Source organism: Sciurus vulgaris (assembly GCF_902686455.1).
Source record: "Sciurus vulgaris genome assembly, chromosome: 4".
Taxonomy (NCBI): Eukaryota; Metazoa; Chordata; class Mammalia; order Rodentia; family Sciuridae; genus Sciurus; species Sciurus vulgaris.
Genome location: NC_136464.1, coordinates 143,395,390 through 143,412,537, shown reverse-complemented (window position 1 = coordinate 143,412,537; position 17,148 = coordinate 143,395,390). Strand labels below are relative to the sequence as shown.

General features: G+C 44.0%; 1 protein-coding gene across 3 annotated transcripts; it reads right to left on the bottom strand.

The window, feature by feature from the left end:
* Window positions 1-1,931: 1,931 nt before the first annotated feature.
* CBY2 (chibby family member 2) lies at window positions 1,932-10,931 on the bottom strand (the record flags this gene model as incomplete). 3 transcript variants are annotated; one of them, XM_079139000.1, is made up of 3 exons in its annotated part: window positions 1,932-3,110; window positions 10,472-10,552; window positions 10,857-10,931. In XM_079139000.1, the coding sequence occupies 3 exons, from the start codon at window positions 10,929-10,931 to the stop codon at window positions 1,932-1,934; spliced, it is 1,335 nt and encodes a 444-aa protein (XP_078995126.1). The 3 variants fall into 3 exon arrangements, with proteins under 3 accessions (XP_078995126.1, XP_078995127.1, XP_078995128.1); XM_079139001.1 differs by lacking the exon at window positions 10,472-10,552; XM_079139002.1 differs by lacking the exons at window positions 10,472-10,552; window positions 10,857-10,931 and adding an exon at window positions 9,223-9,270.
* Window positions 10,932-17,148: the final 6,217 nt, after the last annotated feature.

Sequence of the window (17,148 nt, the reverse complement as noted above, 5' to 3'; positions counted from 1 at the left end):
GTCACTGGGGAAGTGCCTCTGTGGTATATATTTTGTTCCTGGTAAGTAGAGTTCACTCTGCTTCCTTGTTTCCATGTCCTGAGATGCTTTCCTCTGCCACACCCTTCCACCATGATATTCTGCCTCATCTTTGGCCCATAGCAGTGGAGCTGGCCATCTATGGACTGAGAACTCTGAAAGCTTGAGTGTCAAACTTTTCCTCCTCTAATTGTTCTTGTCAGGTCTTTGGTCACAGTGACAAAAAAGCTAACTTACCCTTCAGGTGATTTCATTAAACAGCAAATTTTGGGAACCTGAGGCTACTTTTCAACTTCTTGTTCTAAAGTCTTATGTTCAACTTCAAAATGAGAATTAAAGACCAAGACATAAAATCTTGAGCCTCTACACCTTTGTTCCACAGCCTAGTAACCACCTGCCCGAACTCTTGGATCCAAGTAGGAAGTGTAAATCCCTGGGCATGAAGGCAAGCCTAGGGTAGGGGAGAGCAGAGAGCACCCCTTCTCAAACCTGGCTATCAGCAGAAGTAATATAAAGAGGGATCCCAAGATCCAATAAAACTGGGCCATCCTGGGTTCCCTAAAGATAAGCAGATTACTTTGTAGCATGTCTCAGAAGCTTTAAATCAGTGGATTATGAATCTTCTGGAGAGAATTATAATAGGATTGCCCCTATAGAAATCTTTGTTTTCTCAGAGCATTTCATGGACTAATGTTTTGAGGACTGTACTTGCAGAACCCTATGGCAGTGTTGGGATTTTACCCTCCAGAGGATAGCTGATAATGTTCAGAGACGTATTTGCCATAGCTAGAGGTCAGTTGGCCTAACTGGCATCCGACGGATAGAGGCCAGGGATGCTGGAAAATACCATACAATGAACAGGACAGTCGCTAACACAAAGAGATATGCATTCCCAAATGTCAAGTGACATAGTTGAAAAGCTTCAGTTTAGAGTGATCTCTTCTCCCATGGTCTCCCCAAACCCTATAGCCTCAGAAATAAGAGATGATAAGAGGGAAGGAATAAAGAAAGGAAGGAAGGGAAGGAGGGAGGAAATGAAAACAAACAATAAAGGTAAAAGAAAGAGACTAGGGTAGAAAAGAAAAGGAAATTTGATTCATAATTGCTAAAACTTAGAAGGCACCAAGATGTCCTTCAGAAGGTAAATGGGCAAATAAAACTATGGTACATTCACAGAATGGAATGGTATTCAGTGCTAAAAAGAAATGAGCTATCAATTTACAAAAAGGCAATGAAGGAAATTAAATGCATATTGGAATAAAAGAAGGCAATTTGACAAGGCTACCTACTGTATGATTCCAACTACGTGGAATTTTGGAGAAGGTAAAACTCCAGATACAGTATAAGACTGTCCAAAGCTGATGTACAATTTCAAAAGGGAATCCGAAAATACACTATGGACTTTGGGAGATAATGACATGACAATGTAGGTTCATCAGTTTTAACAAACATACTACTCTGGGGGGGCATGTTGGTAATGCATGAGAGAGGGAGGAAGGGACACATGAGAAGGAGAGGGGACACATGAGAGGGAGGAGGAGACACATGAGAGGAAGGAGGAGACACATGAGAGGGAGGAGGGGACACATGAGAGGGGGAGGGGACACATGAGAGCTCTGTACTTTCAGCTCAATTTTGCTATGAACCTAAAATTGCTCTATAAATATTCTATTTTTTGGGAAAAAAAAAAAAGAAAGAAAGAAAGAAAAGAAGCCAAAGCGGCACTCTGATGTTGGCTAGTCCCAGCCTCCTAGGCCTTTATTTCTTCTCTGAGTTTAGGAGGGCCCTTAATGTTACTCTTCAGCAGGCACACACTGGTGGGCAAAGGCAAGGACGACTAGAGAAGGGGGATTTTCTTTTGCCCGGTGTGGTGTTCTGTGCCTGAACTCGGAGTCCTGTCCCCTGCTAAGGCCTCAGACCCTGCTGGGCTTCTTGAGGTCCTTGCCCTTGGCGGGCATGAAGGCATACAGCTCCTCAATGAGCATCTCCATGCGGGCTGTGACCTCGGTCACCGTGTCGATGACCAGCCTCTGCTGCAGCTTCAGCTTATTGTTCTCCCACAGGGCCTTGTTCTCCTCCTGGAAGACGCGGTGCTCCTCCCGCAGCACGTGCAGGGCCCTGTTCTCGTCCTGCAGGAGCCGGTTCTCCTCGCGCAGGGCATGCAGCGCCTGGCTCATCTCTCTCAGCAGCTGCAGGGGCTGCTCCCCACTCACCAGGCCTGCGCCCGCCTTGCCCTCTTCCTCCCTGGAAGGCCCGGACAGGTTGCTGACCATCTCCCGCAAGGCGCGCAGCGTCTTGGAGTCATCCTGCGGGGTCGAGGGTCCTTTGGGCTCCTCGAAGGGAGAGGAGAGGCCTGGGCCCTGGTCAGGCAGCTCCTGGTGGGGAGAGGGCAGCGGTTTGCTCTCCTCCACTGCGGTGCCCTTGTCCTCGGCCTGGGTCCAGTAGGCCTGCCTCTGCTCCAGCAGCTGCTGCAGGGCTCGGTTCTCCTCCCGGAGGAGCTGCAGCGTGCTGTTCTCCTTGCTGCACTGCGACGGCAGGGCCGTGTTGTCCTTCTTCACCACCTCCAGGGATGCGTTGTCCTTGTGCAGCGGGGGCGAGGAGGCGCGGCTCTCCTCGCGGCCCAGCGTGGCCTTGTGCTCCTCGCAGAAGACCTGCAGGATCTTGTTCTCCTTGCGGAGGCCCCTGTTCTCGTCCCGCAGGGCCCTGTTCTCCTCCCGCAGGGCCCTGTTCTCCTCCTGCAGCAGGTACTCCTTGGCCAGCCTCTTATGGTGCAGCTTGTGGTGGAAAGAGGAGGAAGGAGAGAAGTAAGGGGACGGCAGGCGACAATTCTCATTCACCCATCTTCCGTCCTGGAAGACGAACATCTCGTCGCTGAGCTGCACCCGGGGAGGGTTGTAATCCAGTTCCAGGTCTGCCTGGGAGGTGGGGCGCTCCATGGGTTCGAAAGGCACGGAGGAGAAGCGGTTGAGCGGGTAGGAGTGCTGGCTGACCACCTTGCGGCTCAGCCGGGGCAGCGCCGCCTGCACCTGCCGTGAGCAGCGAGGAGTGGAGTACAGGTTGTGGAGCCTCAGGAAGGGCTCGGCAGTGCCCCTCTGTGGGAGAGAACAGGGAAGGTCAGGGTTAATGGAGGAACTGACACCCAGAGCTGGTAGACCAAGAGCCCAGGATGTCCCCAGTCAACCCTGTAAGTCTGAGAGTCCCCTGGTCACAGTGGGCACTTTGGCCTTCTGGGGTCCTCACAAGGAAATAAAGCCAATCCTTGTTATTCTTGGTGGTTTTGTTCTTTAAAGTCACTTCCAACCCTGAATTGGTAAATTCTGAACCATGGTCCCTAGGGGACTAGGTTCCTGAGAGCTTCTGGTTACAACTGATCAATACATAACCTGTTTAATGTGTGTTTCTGTTTAAGCATGTCTTAATTAATATGTTTGATTGATTCCTTAACATTGAACACACCACCAACAGCACTATCATTCATGCTTGGACAAGGCTTAACTTACATGTGTTTTCTCCATCAAGGACTTCTTGTGATTAGAAACAGTAGACAGCACTTCAACATCATGCATAGAAGCCATTTCAAACAGTGAAACCGCCAACAAAAAGCACAAAATTTCAAAAATGTGGAACTAAATAAGCTACGGAAAAGGATGCCATGATCCAGAGTGAGAGTTCAGTCTCTGCTGCAGAGCACATGCACTACTCTGTACACGACCAGTGGCCATGAAAGTGACAAAAGTATTGATTCTGGGGTTACAAATAAATTCTGGTAAATAGGCAAAGCACAAATATAAAATCCATATTAATTAGAGATGAATGAGATTCAGTTGTATATGGTGGAGGCTAAAGGTATCAATTTTGGAATCAATCAAATATTTTTAGTTCTGGACTGACCATTTATGAGTCACAAGAATTTAATCCAGTCCTTTGAGCTACCGTTTCCACAGTTTCAAAGTGGGGTATAATTGTACCCTCCTTGCTTTATAGAAATACTGGAAGGATTAAAAGAGATAATGCATAAAAGCACTAAGTGTGGGCTCTGTCACACTTCTGTCACCCTAGAGGAAGAACAAACACTGTTCTCAAGCTACCCCAGCCATAGGTGTGTGCCTGTCCTTGGCATGAGCAGAGGGATAGCATGAATCACCTTGACAGCTATCCAAATGGCTGAGCTCAAAATAGGGTGATGTTGGTCACCCCTGCCTTCTCCCCTGGACCACTCAGTTTCATCCTCCATTCTGAGCTGCCTTGGAATCTGTCCTGCCCACTGCCCCTTAAACATCCACCCCAGCCCTAGATACAGTGCAGGGCTCAAAGTAAAGTCTAGCTGGTCACTTTGGAGAGAAGAGCACGTTCACAAACAGATCACTGAGTGCTGAGAGTTTGACCTGTAGGGATGAAGACAACCAAGGCACTGAAGAGGATCTCATAAGGGTGGCCATGAACCTCAAAACTAAGACCAGGATCCACAGACCTCAAGCCAACAAGCCAGTGGCTTTTGCATTTCCAAGAATAATCTGAATGAAAATTAATGCAGGTTTCTGAGCTTTTCATTTGCAAGTATAATTCAACATATTGAAGTGGGGGCCAGAAATCTGCCTTTCTAACCAGTTCCCTTAGTTTATCCTAGATGAGGTGGTTAGGACAGCTGTAAGCCAGGTAGAAGGCGCAATTTTGCTAGCTGAGGGTTATGGCAGAGTTAAAGACAGAGGGGCCTATACCTGGTTCAGGTTCTGCCACTGATGAGCAGTTTGAAACTGGAGGTTCCCTCACTTTCTCTGAACCAGAATTTTTCACCAGTGAAATACAGTAAATCAGCCTCCATGATCCTAGGCAACTTCCAACATTAAAATTTGACAAAGGGCTAAGAATACAGCTCAGAGGTAGAGTACTTGTCAGGTATATGTGAGGCCCTGGGTTCAATCCCCAATACTACCAAAAAAAAAAAAAAAAAAGTCAATGAACTATATCTGTAAAATGCAGATAATAATATGTCCCCTGCTTAGTAAACAGCACCAGTGTTATGGACAAAACAGGTACAGAGACAAAAGTGTTCTTTAAATTACCAAGTGCCTTAGAAATATAAGATATTATTATCATTGAGAAAAGCAGATTTCAATAATACAAGAACTTTGAGATGCATTCAGAAAGAAGTGAACAGGTGGAATGCACACTGCTGAAGAGTCGATGGTGGCAGCAATGAATTTAAATAAATATAAGATCATGATAGTTACTTCTAAATGCATCCAAAGCATCTCATCCAAGGACATCAAAAGGCTTTCCAGATATCTGCTCCTCATTTCTTAGGTGATTTTCACAATTTTACAGAGACAGAAGACAGGTAACAAATTATCTGTGTGTGTGTGTGTGTGTGTGTGTGTGTGTGTGTGTAGGGAGAAAGAGAGAGAATTTACACAGCATATAAAGTTGGTTAGGATTCTTTAAGATGCTAAAGCTAGATAAATAGAAGACCCAGTTCTATCCCATTAACTTTGCAATAAGCACATGTCATTAACTCTGCAAAAGTATGTTCAATCTTCCAGATAGCAAAGGCGCAAGGGCATTCTTTAAGCAGAACCTTATTTCATTTCAATAAATTCAGCCTCCATGGTTTTCACATTTCTCAATTAGGGAAGCACAGTGACTTCTGTGGCTGAGTCTGTGATCAGAGTGAACCTCACTGTGGATAGCCCAGGCTATTTTCCAAAAAGTTGAGTCCCTGAATTCCAGATTTGGGGGATGACTAGCCAAGGCCAAGTAAGGAAAGACTCTTGCGAAGGCCTCTTTATCCTTGCACCAGAACCCATGCAAGGCTCCATTTCAGCAAGATCTGACTCTAGAAGATATTGCCATGGGAAAATGTAGGTTAGTGTACATCCCAGTCCTCAGAGAGAAAGGGAAGTAGGAAACAGATATTGAGACCCAAGGTCCTGAGCTGAGCATTCTCCCTTCAGAGTTCATTTCATCCTCATAGCATTGGCACATAAAATATTTGAACAGGTTGAACACCCCTAATCCAAATTTCCAAAATCCAAGACTTTTCAAACACTGACACGATGCCACAAGTGGACACTTCCACACTTGACCTCATGCAACGGTTTGCAGTCAAAACGTGGACACACTAAAAATATTGTATAAAATGACCTTCAGGCCATCTCTATAAAATATATGAGAAACAAATAAATTTTGCATTTAGACCTGGGCCCAATCCCCAGGAGATCTTATTATGTATAGGAAAATATTCCAAAATTTTTAAAAAGTCCAAAGTCCAAAACATTTATTTCCATGTATTATCCATAAGGTATACTCAATCTGTATTCCCATTTTACAGAACAAGAGACTGAAACTCAGAGAGGTCTGTAACCAGCACTACTTTACGCAATTAAACACAGACCCACTTCTGCTTCCCTGACTTACACATGTAAAGCACACACTTAGGAAATCACCATTTATCAAAGGACTTCCAGTCCTTTGAGGATCAAGATAGGTTTCCCCAACTTTTTGTTATGGAAGATTTCAAACGTGTGAAAGGAGAAAGAATGATCAGATAAATTTCCATTTACTCCTCACCCAGTTTCACCAAGGATCAAATCAAGGCCTCGCTTGTTCCACAACCGTCCCCCACCACGGGATTATTTTAATGCAAAGAGATATCATAAATACACCCACGTGCATCATTTCACAGAACCACAATATCATTATCACCCCTTTAAAATTTAACAATGATCTCTTCATATCAGCACATACTAAGTCAATGTTCAAATTTCCCTACTTGTCTCATAATTTCTCTTTTATAGTCGCTTTGTTTCAACCAGAGATACTCTTCTTGATCCCAATGAACACCCAAAAAGGATGTCCACTCATCAGCGTCCACGGAGGCTTTATGTCTGCTCATGTTTACACCCATGACACTTAGCTGACTTTGTGGCTCTGCAGGCCCACACTAAACTGGCATCCAAGGACCTTCCAACTGGCCCCTCAACAGGAATGTACTCGGTAGCATATTAATGTGTGGCAGATCCCCAGCTCTGGACAAACTGGGTATTCAATCCTTGTCCTTATGTAGACCATAAACTACCTTGGTCCACCTCTCTCAACCTGCAGGCTTGTTTTGCACTTGGACATGATGGAGGATTGGAAATGCTACCTTTAACTTTGATCTCCCTTTCTCTGGTCTGTGGAGCCCCGTGTGTTGATTGGCACAACAGGGGCCTCAGCATCCTTGGTGACATCTTGTCTTTGCCCTTCAATGGCCAGTTTTTCCCAAGAGTACTTGGGCCTTCCTCATCCCATGCCCACAACACCTAATCTAGAGATGCTGATGGCTAGTAGGGTCCCCTTTACTTTCTTATCAGAGAACCAAATCCTTCTAAGAAAGGAAGAGGAAAGGCAGCCAGGAGGGAAGGAGGAGGTGCTGGAAGGTGCCATCGCAGCTCATTCTGGCCTGGTACAGAGCCTTCCCTAATGATCTAGGAATAAACAGTGCTTTCTGAAATTCCCAGCGAGTGCTCACTGGGGAAGCGAGAGTGTCTGTAAGCACTGCATCATTATGTGCAAGAGGAACCAGGAGATCAGTTCGCCTGGGCCGGAAATAACACTCAGGACTTGCAAGTTAATGTGCTGGAGGGAAATAGATCAGAAAACACAAATATTTAATGTGAGGAAGAAAAATGGGAAATCAATAAGACCTGAAAAGACCTAAGGGTGATAACAAATCCTGAATCATCGGCATTTACAGTCTAATTGAGAAGCCCCCATACCCAGCAGGACTGGAGCCACTGCCAGAGACGCTTCTTGGAGGCAGAGAGGCTGTTGCCATTCCCTCCCCAAACCAATGGACTTGGTCTCAAAATAAAACTGCATGGGGCAGATACACACAAGGAACTCGGAATTAGCAATTAAGATTGGGAGAGAGGACGCACTGAGGACTGACAAAGCTCAGACACAATCTGGCCCAGCCAGGTGGCAGAGAAGAAAGGATGCCTCTAAGGCCAGCTCTGCCCTCAGTGCTGGGTTTCCCAGGTCCCATATCTATAAAAGTCTCTACCACTCACCTGCATGGCCCTGGCCCTGACACACAACGCCATCAGTGCTCAGTCAATATTTCTTCCTCTCCTTGTTTCTCAAATTTATCCTTTTCCCTTGAACCGGTGTCATCTCTTTTACAGATGTAGAGCAAGCACATCAGTCCCTCTCAGGGCCCTGTTTGTTTCAGATCATCTGCATAGAGATGTCATTCCCCTCCCCCAGAGGCCACATCCAGAACATCATGGCAGGTATGCCTGAGGCCACATCTGTTCATGTGGGGCACAAACACCCAGATAGCAGATATGCCCTCATTCCATGGCCCTCGGCCCTCTAAGACCCCCTCAGCTGCACCAGGTTTTACAATACAGGAAGTGGGCTGTTCCAGAGAAAGCTCTGGCCTTCTTAGAGGACTTTCTTTCCTCTTTGACTACAGAGCTATTCCTGGGAGCTGGGGAGAGAAAGTTGTGCTATGGGTAGATGGAAGAATCTTTCCAATCTCTCCATCACATGACCACTACTTTTCCTAATTCTCCTCCTACCCAAGTTGACATTCTCTGCCTGTCCTTTAGCAGTACAAAGATTGGTTTATGTGGACTATGAAGGAACCAAACAGCAACACCCACCCTCAAGCAGGGAGTAGTGGCCAATGGAACTCAATGTGTGTTTCAAGTAGAAAGAATCAGAACTAAAAATATTTATGCAACTAATCTGGGCACGGTGGTGTACACCTGTGGCTCCAGAGGCTGAGACAGGAGGATCTCGAGTTCAAAGCCAGCCTCAGTAACAGTAAGGCACTAAGCACCTCAGGGAGAACCTGTCTCTAAATAAAATACAAAATAGGGCTGGAGGTGTGGCTCAGTGGTTGAGTGCCCCTGAGTTCAATCCCTGGTACCCCCTGCCCCCGCACCAAAAAAAAAAAAAAAGTTTCCACATCTTGTTAGCATTTTGTCAAATGATCAGGTCTAATATGAAGGCTAAGCTTCATGAGCTGAAACAAAAAAATTGGCTCTTCAATGCAAAGCCATAAGGTTGATGTGAAAACAAACATCCAGAATGTCTTCTTGTCCTATTTGCTTCCTGCTGAACGTATTTGCCTGGATGTTTCCAATTAGAAATATAGATTGCCCACAGGTGACTGACCTCCTTGTATGTTCTTAGACAAAGTTTTCAGATAGTTACCTCTGCATTGGATTCCTCCATCCTACATTTCAACCCTTCTGGTTGCATGGCCATGGTCTTCCAATGGGGCCTTAGGTGACTCTGGAGAAAGCAAGGCCACCCCTTTGTGACATAGCAGCAGTGGAAACAATCCAATCAGAAGGACAACACCAAGGAAACAGCAGCTTGCAGGAAGAGACCTGAGAATCTCAAAACTGCCAGGACTCCAACAATTGGTTGATCCCAGAAAACAAAAAAACACACAAACCAACAAAAACACAACGTGACCATCCTTCTTATGCTCTGTCTTTGGCACATAGCAGGGCTTAATTACCTCAATAACCCCAAGTGACTCTGTATCCCTTGGTATGTGTACTAGTTTTTCTTCTCACGGATTCATTCTTACACATTTGATATCAAGTCCAAGTTCCAATCCACCCTGGAAATCCAGAATGTTTACACAACAGCATACAGTAAAGGATCTCATTTGAGAAGGCTGGGTTATTGCAGGGAACATTCCTCAAACTTATCTGACAGCAGTCGCTGACGCCATGGTCTAAATAAGCCAGTCTGGACAGAGAAACTGAGGTAATGGTAAAGACTCGCCATGGAATGAAGGTCTTTGCAATTGCTGAGGCTGAGTTAGGAGCTGAGAAGAGGTCTCACTTATCAAGCATCCCAGCAAGCTGTGATGTGAGCTCGCCCTCGCTGCCTTGCCTCATGCTGTGTGCAGGAGCTTACCATCCCCCCAGTCTTTGTCTCAGACTCGTTGCTGGGCAGAATTAGTAGGCATACTTGGTTTGTTTACATTATCTCGACATATAGTTCACCTATAGGCTGATTCTGTCATGCTTTAACAAGCATGTTAACCTGATTGGATAATGTGCCCGTGTATGTCTTTTACAATCCTAAGTAAAATTAGATCTGTGCCTTCAGATCCTGGTCTCCAATGTCTGAGTGCACTAGGTAGGCATCAACGTCCTCATGCTCAGCGGCCCCCCGTTCCCGAACATCTACAGGTTATTTCCGAGTATAACAGAAAACTGAAAGGTTAGGGCTTCGAGGTGGTTTATCTACCCAGCCCCCACATTCATGGATTCCAAGCCCATGTGGTCTCTCCAGGGCCCATAACCAGGGCAGCCATCAATCATGAATAGAATCCAATGGCCTGATTTCTCTGCTGACTCTGCAACATTTTGCTAGAATCTCTAAAAAGGAGGGTTATTCTGCCTAAAATGGAAGGGCTACATCTTTCTGTGATTATCCATACCTGAGGTAGAACCACATTGATTGGAATTTCTAGGTTCTCATATCTGGTATTTCTTTTCCTTGTAAAATTTGGCCTCGAGTGCTGTGGAAAAGAGAAAATAAGAAGATTTCCACTTCCCAACCCAACCTCTGGGCCTCAACTGCTCACCTGAAATATATAATGACTTTCTGTTCATCTGTTCCCTTCTTGTCTATGATGTACATTAGGAAAATCTGAGTCTGGAGGGATGTAGCTATTTGATAAGATGCTTTTTTGATGTCTAAACAGACATTAATACAGGGATTATAGTTGATGTAAAAGCCTTTTGAAAGTCTTTGAAGCAGAGACAGCTGTACCTACTCCCTTGCCTAAGACTATTATTTCTACCTCAAGTAAAAAGTCATACCAAGGTAAGGTGCCAGGTATAGGTCCTATGCAGAAGTTGGTCACCAAAACACTGAGAACATTCCAGAGGTGACATCACAAAACAGTATGGTGTTTTTCAAGGTTCATGGTTTCTCTCTGAGCACTACAGGCAGGAATGAGGCATCTGACAGGCAGGAAGAGTTTGCACTGGCTGTGACCACATGGCTAGTTAGGGTCAGCATGACACATAATAGCCCAAACTCTAGGCCTTGTTTGGTCATCCTGGTTGCCATTCACGTCCTCACTGCCAGGCTAGGTGGAGACCCCTCACTTCTTTTCACTTGCAGTTGGATCACTTAAGAAGGAAGAAACAAAAACAAACCGAACTCTGCCAAGACCCAAGGAGGAAATACAGTCTGAGCTGTCTTTTGACACGAACTGGGTGTCCTACAATTCAATTCCATTCTGATGTTAGCTCCCTGGGTCAGTGTCAGATCCCAGAAGTCAGGAGCTCAGTCCCATGAGCTTGCCTTCACTTCAGATGTCAATCATGGGTCTGCTTCACCTATACTTCAGCTATATATCAGGGGTTTCCACCACCTATATATTAGCTATAAATCAGGGGTTTCCACCACCTCCTCCTTGGGTTCAGTAATTTGCTAGAATGGCATATAGAAATCAGGAAAATGTTTTACTTTTGATCACAATTTTATTGCAAAGGATACAGTACAGGAACAGTCTATAAGAAGAGGTGAATAGGGTAAGATATTGGAGAGGGGGATACACATCATTTAAACCTCCTCTAGGCCATACGCCCCACACCTCCATGTGCTCACCAATCCAGAAGCTCCCTGAACCCCTGTTGTTTTGGGTATTTCATTACCTTAGTATGGTTAATTAAATCATTTGACCATTGATAATTTGACTCAATCAAGCCCCTCCCCCATTCCCAGGGTGGGGGATGCTGGAAATTCCAAATCTAATCACTTGGTTGGTTCCTCTGGCAACCATCCCCCATCATCCCAGAATCATCCCATTATCAGGAAATTCCACAGGAAATTCTGTGCCAGGAACCAAGGTCAGAGCCAAATATGTATTTTATTATGCCATATGTAGAAACTACATTAAGACCCCAATGCCCAGTCCCTCTGTTCTCAATTCTGTCAAACTGTTTGCCTCAAACGCAATTATTAGTGGAAGCCCTCTTGTGTATCTTAAGCCTCTAATCCAGAGAACCCCTGATTCTGCATTATTATGCCATTCAGGGTTGGAAAGGAGTGGTAGACCAGCAGATTCAGAGACACTGAGACAGCCCACTTGAGTCTCCCACACCCCAGTTACAAGCAAGCCTTGCTGTAAGAAAATTCAATATATAAAAGTTCAAAGATAGACCTATAGAAAAACAAGATATCTGATTAATTACATTAAAAGAGTTTTTTTTTAAATCATGATCACAAACATATAATGTTAAATTTACCATGGTAACCACTTTTAAGTGTACAACAGTATCATTGAGTAGATTCGCTTCATTGTGAAATAACTCTCTAGAGAATTTTCATCTTGCAAAACCACAGCTTTCATTAACCACTAATTCCTTCTCTCCCCTCCCCCATTCTTTAGCACTTTTCCATCTTCCATCTCCCTGATTTTGACTGTATTAGAAATCTCATATGAGAGTATGTGTCCTTTTGTGACTGGCTTATTTCACTTAAAATGATGGCTTCAGGATTTATCCATGTTGCAGCATGAGGCAGGATTTCCTTCCTGTTAAAGACTGAATAATATTTCATTCTATATGTAGGCCACAGTTTGTTTATTCATTCATCCTTCAATAAACACTGCAGTTGTTTCCACCTCTTGGCTGTTTTGAATAATGCTACCATTAACATGAGTATGCAAATATCGCCTTGAGGACCTGCTTTGAATTCTTTTGGATCTATACCCAGAAGTAGAATTGCTTGCTGGATCACATTGTAATCCAATTCTTAATTTTTTGAGAAGACAACACACTGCTTTCCATAGCAGCTGCATCACTTCACATTCCCACCATGAGAGGAGTTCCCATTTCTCCTTATCCTCACCAACACTTGTTCCCTGTTTCTCCAAGCATTTCTTTAAAGGATTAACTTCCATGCTGTCTGAAAACAGAATTCTATTTTCCCTTATAGATATCTTTAAAAAGCACCTGCTCATCCTCTGGGTTGAAGAAGAACTATGCAAAGCACACGGGAAATGTAGATGTCACCAAAGAATGGAGGTCTGGGAGAGGCTCCCTCGTACAAAACTGCCTCACTCTTTTTGACTGCAGTCTCCAGCAACAGACATATAATTGGTGCTTCCATTGGTGTGATATCAAAAAAGGTTTGATTCTGTAGTTCCTGTAAGGCCTTGTTTATTTGTTTACTTGTTAGACTGCTTTTTATTTTTAAAGGGAGGAGCACTTTAACTTAGGCCACCCTGTTACCAGCATCTGTAGCTGACCATTAGCTAGGTTTCTTCCTCCTCACACACATCTGTAACCCAGTACTGAGAAGCTTCCTTGAGATCAGGCCTCAAATGCCTGTTATTACTCAGATTGACACCATCATCAATCATCCACATTCCCATGAGCATCTGCAATGCACAGAAGTAGACCTGCTTTGTGGACTTCTAATCTGAACAGACAGGTAGAGCAGAGACAAAGGAAAGGGCAAGCATGGACCTGTGTCTCCAGGCTTTTCTCACCTGTAGCTGTCTCATGATACAGCACATGGGGAAATTCAACAAGCAAGAGAGCCATCAGAGAGCTCAGGGCTCCCTGCCCTTCCCAGAGAGTCACACAAGCTGCAGCTTTATGTCTAGGAGCAGAGGTGGACATGGGGGTTATTATGACTTTTCTTTCCTTCTCCTTGGTGGAGAAAGGAATAGGAAAGTGGGTGGGCATCATAAGTTATCATGATGCTATCATCTCCAAATTACACAACATGATTAGGAACACTGGATATTTTTACTATTTAGGGCTGAGAGTCGCTGTTTCTGCTGAGTGGAGCAGCCCACGTACAGTAAGGCCTTGAACTAAGCTGCTCTTGGGACAGCAGCAGCCAGAAAGTGCAAGAGAGGATGTCAATGAGTCCACCAGACAATAAATAAAGACCAACTGCTTAAGTCTGAGAGTAGAAGAAAGTTGACAAAAAAAGAATGGCAGCTATCCAGAGCAACTGGTTGAGGTGAGTGATTGTTATAAAATACAAGAATCCCTCACATTTGCAGGAAGACTGAAGCAACCATGGAGGTAGAAGGTGTTATAAAGTAGCACAAACCTTACTCCCAAGTTCCAGAGATAATTCTGAGAGTAATTCCTCTTTGTGAAATCAGAAAAGAGACCATGTGCAGGACTGTTCCCATAAATCACATCCAAACATGAGGGCCTCTAGAACTGTGTCCATTCCTTACAAAACCTTCCTTCTAAATCCAGGAGCCACTAGAAATTCCCCCAAAGTTCTGACTTTTTCCTACTTTTAGGTAATTTGTTCAATTGGTCCAACAATGAAGCTCTGTCAAAAGATATCCAATGCAAAAGGCATTCAGTCTCTAGGAAATGCTAGTTCCATTTGGAAAAGGTCCAAAGAGGCAACTAGGGAGGTCTCTCCCCACCACCCCAGATGATTCCTGACCTTGAAGGAAAGGAGAAGCCATGGGGGCAGACTGGACATTTCTAAACATAGAGGCAGGTGGGTCTCTACTGCATTCAAACCAGTAAGGGCAAAAGTGAAGGCCTTTTGGTTAAGACAACTCTAATCATGATTTCTGTAATTCTGTACATTCTAATTTGAATAAAATGAAAAATCATCCAATTAGTTATGTGGGTGATCCCTTAAACAAATTGTTCATTCGTTGCTCCTTGATAACGGAATGCTTATCAAATAGCCATGCTGTCTATATGTGGATAGTGCCATGTAAATTGATTAACATATTTCTTCAAGAAGTAACAAAGGTCTCATGTTCTCAGCTTCCCCAGTGAGTTTACAGTGGGTTCAGATCTCTAAAAAAATGGGTGTAAGGAAGGATTAACTCTTGGGGTAAAACATCAGTGGAAATGGTCCCCTCCACACCTGGACATCCTCCCTGGGGAGTTGAGAAGCACATGCCATGAGTCTGACACTTGCATTGGAACCCCATTTCCACACTCAGCTAGCTGCATGACATCTGCCACCAACTATGCTATATCTTAGTTTCTTTGGGGATTGAATGAATGGGCATCAGTGTCCCTACAACTTAAGGTTGTGGTAATGAGGAAATCAGACAATACAAGAGACTTCGAAACTGGTGGGCAGACTTCACCCATGGTGGTAGTCAACAAATACTTACTGACTGAAAAGTTCAGGAGAACTGAAATCGTTAATGAACACCTGAATATCATTTCCAGAGAAAGCACTATGCTTGCGGGTAGAGATAAGAAAAGAGAGAAGCACAGAAGAAAAAAGAAAAATTCAGGTACCATCTCTTGCTCTCAAAATTACTATAATTAATTAGATTGCAGAATTTGGGGAACAAAGAGCTATAATACTCAAAACCCACCTAAAACTATTCTTTTAGAAGACTTTAAAATAAATTAGATATGTATCTTTCCAACTTTCTTCACTCTACAGATATAAAATTTTTCATAGGTCATCTTACATATGTAAGATGTGACAGAAATATTTCCAAGCATCCGTTTTCAAGACATTGTCTCATGGGATATCTTTCTTTCAAAGAAAACAAACAAACAAAAACATACAAAACACCCTCTCAACTCACTCATTATGAAACCACCATTTCTACCGAGAAGACAAAAAATAATGGTACTTTTTTCCTTTTCAAAACAGCCAGTTTGTCACCATAAGAAAAGGGCAGCGACTGTGGATCACTTGTCCTTCTGTAAAAAGAGGTGAAACTCTTGGTGCCATAAGATTTTCATGATCATTCTTTATCTTGGTACAAAGTACTTCAAAGAGCCTCACACTTTATACATCTCTGTCAATTTTTTAAATCAGATTAATTGCATCTGTGATTTCCTGTAGGTTCATTGTGCATTTCTGGCTTCAATGGCTCTGCAGGAACAGTTTGACTATGAATAAATTCCCATGACTATGAATAAATAAATATGCAGTGAATAAATTTCACAAGTGATGCTAGGCCTGTATCCCTAGCCAGAATTCTCTTTTAATACCAGTCAAAGCAGCCACTCCATCCAACATTATTTCAATCATTGTCCCATTAAGAACATTGTCTCTAGTAAAAAAGTTATTTACAATTGAGAACACATCTTTTTTGGCACGATTCCTATAATTGGTTCACAGAAGAGCAGCATTTTGTATATTTTATTGTCAAAGTGGAAGCTACATCTGAATTTCACCCAGCTTTTGATTTATTTCTGTACTCATTTCTTCAAAAGTTTTCTCTGCCTCTACCAACATCATTTGCTAGCTAAGGATGAATGTCGATTTCATTCAATCATTCGAAAAGGATTTATTGAACATTTGGTATGAGCCAGCCACTGTTCTAGGTGCTTAGGAAGTAATGAGCAAATTAAGTTTTCATAGAGCTGTGTTCCTGTAAGGGAAGACAGATGACAAATGTGAAATATCAAATATAGTTGTTTCTCTGTGTCCGCTGGGGATTGGTACCAGGATACCAAATGATCTAAAGGTCTCCAGGAGAGGAGGAAACTTCTACTGGGACCTTCTAAGTTCTTGACCAGTTGCAGAAAAGAATTGGAGGACTCATCAGCTACAAGTCAAAGAGGAAGAGGTTTTTGGTAAATGGAAAGCACACATTCAAAAACATGAGTGCAGGGCTGGGGATATAGCTCAGCTGGTAGAGTGCTTCCAAGGCAAGCAGAAGGCCCTGGGTTCTAATCCCCAGCAACCAAAAAAAAAAAACGTGAATACAGTCATTTCAGAGAGAGTGAGTCGCCCTCTCGTGGTATGAAGACCAAGGAGACTGGCAGCTGGGAGCAGAACTGGACAGGGCGTCAGGGTGGGGTAATGCAGTTTGCGGCCAGTTTTCCTTGCGCTTGCGCATTGCCCTTGCGTGTTCTGTTCACACTACTTCTTACATCACAGGTCTCACGAGCACCTTAAACCTCCACCCAAGGGTGTGCATCTTACTACTATAATGAGACTAGCATCATTTCTTGATCATCAAAGGCTCTGAAGCCCTGTAATTCCTCCAGGTGCCTCGTGGTCCTCTTGTTTTTGTTGCTTTTTCATCCGCCCATCAGCAAGATGCTGGTGAGAACAGGGCATCAGGGCCGCCTGCGTCGCTCCTAAAGTGATTGTTCTGCATTCCAACAGCTTATGAGCATTTCTCTT